At 52.5% G+C, this 7,068-nt stretch overlaps 2 protein-coding genes across 2 annotated transcripts; one reads left to right on the top strand and one right to left on the bottom strand.

The window, feature by feature from the left end:
* Positions 1 to 2,792: 2,792 nt before the first annotated feature.
* ISF_08740 (Cupin, RmlC-type) lies at positions 2,793 to 3,383 on the bottom strand (the record flags this gene model as incomplete). The annotated part of the gene is made up of 1 exon (XM_018852343.1): positions 2,793 to 3,383. One exon carries the CDS (start codon positions 3,381 to 3,383, stop codon positions 2,793 to 2,795), a length of 591 nt encoding a protein of 196 aa, XP_018700530.1.
* A 452-nt stretch (positions 3,384 to 3,835) lies between these two features.
* On the top strand, positions 3,836 to 4,883 carry ISF_08739 (Glyoxalase/fosfomycin resistance/dioxygenase; the record flags this gene model as incomplete). Its single annotated transcript, XM_018852342.1, has 2 exons — positions 3,836 to 4,289; positions 4,351 to 4,883. 2 exons carry the CDS (start codon positions 3,836 to 3,838, stop codon positions 4,881 to 4,883), a joined length of 987 nt encoding a protein of 328 aa, XP_018700529.1.
* Between the last annotated feature and the right edge of the window lie 2,185 nt (positions 4,884 to 7,068).

Here is a 7,068-nt window from a genome sequence, read left to right as displayed (position 1 = left end):
TAGGGCGCCAACAGACGTAAATAATCAAATCAAATCAAATCAAATCATCGCAGCGTACCACGGCGTAGCCCTTACCACACCAAAAGACAGGATCCGGAGTCTCCCAGGCCGAGTAACGGGATTTCTGGGCTGGATTGAGCTCTGCAAAGGAAGCCGGATGGAACTTGCTGTAGGGTATGTCCTTGCCATAAGGCCCATAGGTCATGATGACGGGACATGGCGAGGCCGATGTCTGGGCCTGCAATGGCCGGTAAACGTTGCAGCGGATTGGATTGAGCGGGTCCGTCGTTGGAATAGAGACATTTTTCTCGACAAAAATGGCATTTTCTTCGTCCACCCAGCTGACGCAGATGTCTTTGATCTTATTAGGCATTGTTGGCTGAAGCGGGGATGGACTAAGAGAAAGTTGGGTCTGAAGTATCGAAATACGCGGGTGGTGTGCTATTAGAGTAAAAAGGCTGCATCTTCATGCTCGAAACTCGAGTACATTATATCTGTGATCAATTCCTCGAATCAGTTCAAGGCAAACTGTCCCGGCCACCTACGGTAGGCGCTGGGACGGAGATTCCGTGGCGTCTCCATATGCCCAGCTGGTTACCCCATCTAATCCGCGGCTCCATCGGCGGTCGTCAACTGCCGTGGAGAAGACTACTCCGGGAACTCCGGGGAACCTGGGCGAGCAATGTCCGTCGTGCATAATTGAGCCGTAAGCATGCGAACCCTGCTGCGCGACGGAAAGCCCCCGGTGATCTCACAGTCCGACATCAACTGTTCGCATGGCGGATTCTGACGCCGGACCGCCCGAGAGCACGAGCTCCAGACGTTCCCGCAACGTTGCCCGATTCGTACCTTACGATAGGCAGCCGACTTCCTTGGATGTTCCCGAGGCGTATACTGTCCCCAAAGAAGCATTTTTGAATCAATTCAAAGAAGCTCTAGCTCAAAGTGACGATGCGCGAGATTGCGAGACGCTGTTGACCGATGCGCGCTGGCAGTCATGGCGTGATAGCCATCAAGAAGTGGTACGTCAAAAAAACACAAACAGGAAACAAGGGAAAAGGAAATCGCTAATTGTGGTCAGGCAATGTCCCATGGGTCAGTCCCATCACCTACCTGGCCAACGTCCGTTGCCGTGGATGCTCCAGACTGTGACTTGGACTTTTCGAGCCACATGCCGCCATGGCGGTCGGTGTTTTCTGCTGTCTTTGGCTCGCACATGTACATCCCTGGCTTCCAATTAGACGAAAATTTTCGTGACGGGGCGTTCCCGCCTCCATATTTGGACTTTGCGCTGGCATGCTTGGCCAGCGCAGTGTCGCCCAATTCGCGTCACGAATTCGACGGCGTAGCGCTGCCCAGTACGACATACTTTGACATGGGAATCAGATTATACATCTTGACACTGGAGACCGACAATCGAGAAGCCCGCACTATAGAATCCGTCATTGCAGTATGCCATCCTTGGACATTCCATTCGCCTCGGAACTCTGGCTGATACATTAGTTGTGATAGAGTGCCTTGATAGCCACGCACGGGTTGCTGAGTGCAGATTCAAGGGCATGGTTCAAAAGCTCTGCGATGCTCATGTACAGCATGACTGTGAGTAGTCCCTCTGGAATAACATCAGCTACTTCGCAGCCAGCCAGTTGCAGGCAGCGGAAACAGATCACCATTAACGAATACAAATACGCAACACAGATTGCTCGGAGGTTGGACATTTTTAATTGCGCGTCTACTGGCGGTTCGCTGGAGCCAGCTGTCAAGTACGTCACTCTACTCGCGATCGCTTTTACGCTGTATCCTCAGACAAAACTAACACGGTTTAGACGGCACAACATGATTGCCAGCTACAAATACCTTGTTGACGTGCTACTTGCCGTCCACATTGGAACTGTTCCCGTACTGTCAACGTCGGAGCTGAATTTTCGGTTGCCCGTCTCCGGACACTTGTTCCCGACCGTCTATGGAAACCTCGTACACACTGGGCCGATGCCAAGTGACATGCAGGCACCCGATGACGCCGTTTTGCTTCTTAGTGCCATTCTCTCCGATCTGCTTTTCATACAACGAAGCGCATGTCCTATTGGATTGGCCCCCAGTTCTCACAGCCAAGGAGGACAGGCGGGTACTGCTTGGATGGGTGACCGCCCATATCAAACACTTTCCCTGTCTGCCGAGGTTGACAGGCAGCACACTGCCATCAAGCGGGCCCTTCGCCGGTGGCTGCGACATTTCGAAGACTCGATGCCCCGGAATGTGCTTGCGCTTTACTACTTCTGCCAGCTTTGCCTCGCATGTCCTGGACTCCCGCAGCTGTCAATGGACGCTGGTTACCCGCCAGCGGTGCACAGTCAGACAACCTCCGTCGCGCATACAAATCAAAGTCTAGCCAATGACGAGACTTCATTGTCAGAGGAGTCGATGGAGCTTGCATGGCTTGTCTTGGATAACATCACCACGTCAAGGTCTGACGACGATACTGAATGCACTCCAATTTGGAGCCCGATCGTTGTATTTTTTTCCGCTCTTGTAGTGTGGCGCTGTGTCACAAGACGGCCATCGGGAGTTGGAGCACAGCGAGGCACGGTAAAAATGCTGGCATTGTTTTCAAACGAATTAGACCAGCTACCTTGGCCATGCTGTTCCGTCATGTCGCAAACGCTGGAAAACCTGATGGCTCGAGGTCACTAGCCTTGACTGCGGTGTCCAAACCGTGGTGGTACTGACACATCGCAGGCGAGAAAGTGCGTCTCCAATAGTGTATTACATATATTGGAATTCAGCGTATTTCACTACTTGCCCTCTTGGCGACGAAAGTCCTTTCCCGGAACCAAATCTAAACCCCCATAATCTTCCTCCAATGCCTGTCCGTCCAGTTCCAGCGCGTTCCCTTCCTGCAGAATGAAGACCATTCTTGACCAAGTATTCCCATGTGGCGTGCGCCAGGCATGCATGGTTCCGCGCTGCACAGCAATATCACCGGGCTCGAGCAACTTTGTCTCTCCCGAGTCCAGCACCAATTCCACTTGTCCCGCGATGACAATTCCGTAGTCGAGGCTCAGCGTTCGGTGCATCGGCGTGACCGACCCTGGCGCGAAGTTGCAGACGCGCAGCACCGTTCCTCCCGGTATGGAGATGGGAGGCTGTGGACCTGCGAAAAGCCCCTTGTACTTGGCAATGTCGAAGTCGTCATTCATCTCGGCCGGGAAAGTAGTGTTGGCGTACGCGAGAAAGAAGTCCAATTTCGGGTTCACGCGTTCGTACACAGCGGTCGGGTCAATCTCATTCGCAAACACACTGCGGCCGGTGGCATCATGCGTAGTTATGTAGCGCTTCTGCGTTGGTAGACCTGTAGGACTAGGGAAGTCTGGAAGATTCTCCATGGTCAATGAAATGTATGCTGAAGCAAGCTCAAAGAGTTGTTGATTTGATCCTGGTGCCTTGGGTGGACGAGTTTCTAGGCTGGCCAATGGCTTTTATCAGCGGATTTGTGAGCTTGAAAGCAGACGAGCACGACATGAGTAATACGATACACTTTCTTTTAGAGGAGCACGAAAGCCAAGCCGGTTTTTAGACTTCACCTGGGGTAACTGTTGATACCCCATCGGGCCGCGGCCCCGTCAATTTGATCCCACGCAACTGGACGCTGTAGGCATCTCCACGGGATGGTGTCAAACCGCCTTGGATTTTCCACTACTGGATGCCGAATGCATAAAAAGTAGCCAAGCTCTGTTCAAGCTACTGCACTCGCAAGTCATTTCACGGCCTCAAGACTAGCTGGTTAAAAAAAAAAACCACATCATTTTACAGCCATACATTGCAACGATCACGCACTATGACAGCAAATACCCGTGCCATTCTCAACCGCCTTTCGTATGTAATATACGAACATCCTGACTTGGAGAAGTTTAGAGATTTTGCCGGAGATTTTGGCTTCATAGAAGCTGGGCGAGTGGACGGTCTCACGTTCTACCGCGGGTACGGCAAGGATGCATACGTCTATGTCGTCGCAGAAGGGCAACCGGGCGCCGAGAAACGGTTTATAGGTGGTGGCTTTGTGGCCCAATCTGCGCAGGACTTCCAATTGATTTGCCAGATGCCGGGCGCGAAGATACTGGATGCAACAAAGCGGCCGGGAGGTGGTCAACTGGTAGAGGTGCTCGATCCTAACGGGTATGTCGTCCAGGTCGCTTGGGGCCAGGTTGAGCGCGAGGTGCCTGCCCACGGAATCTCATCGTGCGAAGGCGGGCAGCCCCCAATGAACGGTGCGCTTGACAAGATTCGAAAAGGTAAGCCACGATTTGGCTATGCGAATGAGCCGTGTCATAGAGTGTGCTGACAGTAGAGAAGGCCAGTTCACGCGCATGAGCAGCGGCCCGGGGTTGGTCCACAAACTGGGTCATTTCGGCTACACGACGGACAACTATGACGAGACGCGCCGATGGTATCAAGACCATTTCAACTTTACGCCCACCGACGTGCTCCATGCTCCTGCCGACCAGGCTCTGGAGGTAGCAGCCTTCATGCGCGTGGCCCGAGGCAAAACATTCGTTGACCACCACTCCTTCCTTATTGTCAGGGGTGAAGGCAAAGGAACAAAGGTCCACCACTCCTCTTTCGAGGTGGAGGACGTTGACACGCAGATGATGGCTCACCAATGGCTGGGACAGGCAGGCTGGACCTTGGTCTGGGGCGTTGGCCGACATGTCCACGGCTCTCAGATTTTCGACTACTGGTACGACAGCAGCGGGTTCATTATCGAGCACTATGCCGACGGAGACCTCGTCAATGAAGACACCGAAATGACCTCTGCCCCTGCAGGTGTCATGGCCGTATGGGGTCCCCCCGTACCAGCCGTTTGGGGCGGAAAGGCCAGCACTTAGTGCGCGCGATTACATGTATGGTTATGGCTAGATTCTCAATGTCCGAATTTAAATGGAATTTGAAATATGACATCGTCGGCCTGATTTCAACCCGTTGGCGTGCAAGTTGTAGAGCATCGCCACTCATGTTGTTGTTTGGTGACGATCGGACAGGCCTCAGGCCTTCTGGGTGACTAGCTGCACTAGGGAGGGTTACATCTTGAGGTGTATGCCTGTCTAATAGAGTCATTATTTCGCAATGTTTAAATTCGGAACAGTTACTACTACTGTAGCTCACAGCAAAGTAAGCCACTTTATACCTCAAATTCAGTCGATCATAGTCAGGCGATAATGATGATGACGAGAAATCCGATACTACATTTCTTCATAGTACACATTATCGAATACTGTACCATGACTTCATATCCTGGGTATGTTTTCCTCGGCTGTATTATTGTGTTGTGTATGCATTATTATTGGTTGGTATCCTTACAAACCGCAGGCCCTCCACAGTCAACGGAAAGCTATGCTTCCGCTGGTCAGTAACCGGAAACACCGGAGGAAGAATGAAGCTGGAGGGCGTTGGAAAATTCGCTGGGAACATTGATAGGCTCGCACTGGCATCGCCCCAGCGCCCACTTACCCCGCCACAATATCTATTTCCAGCGGTCCAGCTGGAGACGCAATTTACTCTCTCACCACGCTAATTCATTGCCAACTCATAGCAATGCTTCCCGTTTCTTATTCAGATAATCGAAAAGATAAAGAAGTGAGTATAGTAATATACTGTATACTCGTTGAAGATGTTGGAACCCAGCTGAACGATTCACAGTGTTACATATGTCATCGCCTGTTTGTCCGATCGGAGCATCTGAGTCGGCATCTGAGAACACGTGCGAAATCCTCCCGTCAGCTTGTTTTGCATGCTCGACTGTAATCTTGCGGCTAATAAACTACTTTATAGACACCAACGAGAAGCCCTTTTCATGTCCCAGCTGTAATCAGTCATTTCGACGGCTGGACGTAAGGAACCTGCATATCCGGCGTTGTCATGGGAATGAATCCGGCATGTTGGCGTCGTCAGGTGCGGAAAATGGCAGAAGACGCACCCGAGTTGCCTGCACGGCCTGTCGTCGGCGGAAGACACGCTGCACCGGCGGGCAGCCGTGCTCTCAATGTGCTGAGATGAACGACGCTTGCACGTATCGAGCCGGCATTTTGTCCGCTGCTACAGTAAATGGCGAGATACAGCAGGGACCCAGCGCATCGCTGGCTTCTTCTACCCCTTTCCAGTGGCTGGACGATGTTTGGGCTGAACCTGCCATACGGCCTCCGAGTCCTCCCACCACGGCTTCTGGGGACCAGTACCCCTTGCCGCGGAGCTACAATGAATACGGCCCCGGCCGTACGAGGCCGGTAGCCAGAATGGAGCAATCGAATGAGCCACCGGAAGCGGTGAACAGTGCGGTTCTTTCGTCCGAACTTCCACAAAGTATCGCATGTGGACCAGCCGCACGTACGATCTCTACTGCCAGCTGCCTTGATGATGCATGGATATTGCCTGATTTTCCTGTGAGAGCCTTGACCTCCCACATGCCCTCAGAAAAACATAATGACCTCTCGCTATAGGAACCACTGGTGTGGCTGGATGGTCTGGATAGCATGGACGAAGTTTGGGACAGCTTCCCGTACACAACAACGCCCACGAATGGCACCTCTTCAGAGCTGTCGCCTGATGCGTTCACTGCATCTCCCATCACCGCGTTAGTCAGACGGTACTTTCTTCGCAAGGCGCAGGTTTCTTCGCTGGCGCTCGACCGACCTGACTGCATGTGGTATTCTAAAATGCCCATGTCGGCTGTCCCAGACGCATATGTCATAAACGTCTTCCTGAACCTTTTTCGCAGGCACATCTTGCCGACATTCTCTCTGTTCAGTGATATGAATCTGTCGGACTCATCAGCCTCTTCATGTTGCATGGCAATGGCTGCTGTTGGTGGCTTATTCTGCTCCGTCCGAGGGAGCTATGACGTGGCAAGGGCGTTGTATAACGATTCGCGCAGAATGCTACTTGCCAAGGTCAGCAGTCTGGCAGCAGTGTGTGGCGTTCCACGTGTGTTCTGACGGCTCTTGTCCAGGTGAACTGCACAATCGACGAACAGAATTTTGATGCAACGGCGGACCATGCTCATGCGCTACTAGTGGC

This window comes from Cordyceps fumosorosea, assembly GCF_001636725.1.
Source record: "Cordyceps fumosorosea ARSEF 2679 chromosome Unknown scaffold_34, whole genome shotgun sequence".
Lineage (NCBI taxonomy): Eukaryota > Fungi > Ascomycota > Sordariomycetes > Hypocreales > Cordycipitaceae > Cordyceps > Cordyceps fumosorosea.
Note: the sequence above shows the minus strand (reverse complement) of the source record. Positions and strands in the feature narration are given on the sequence as shown.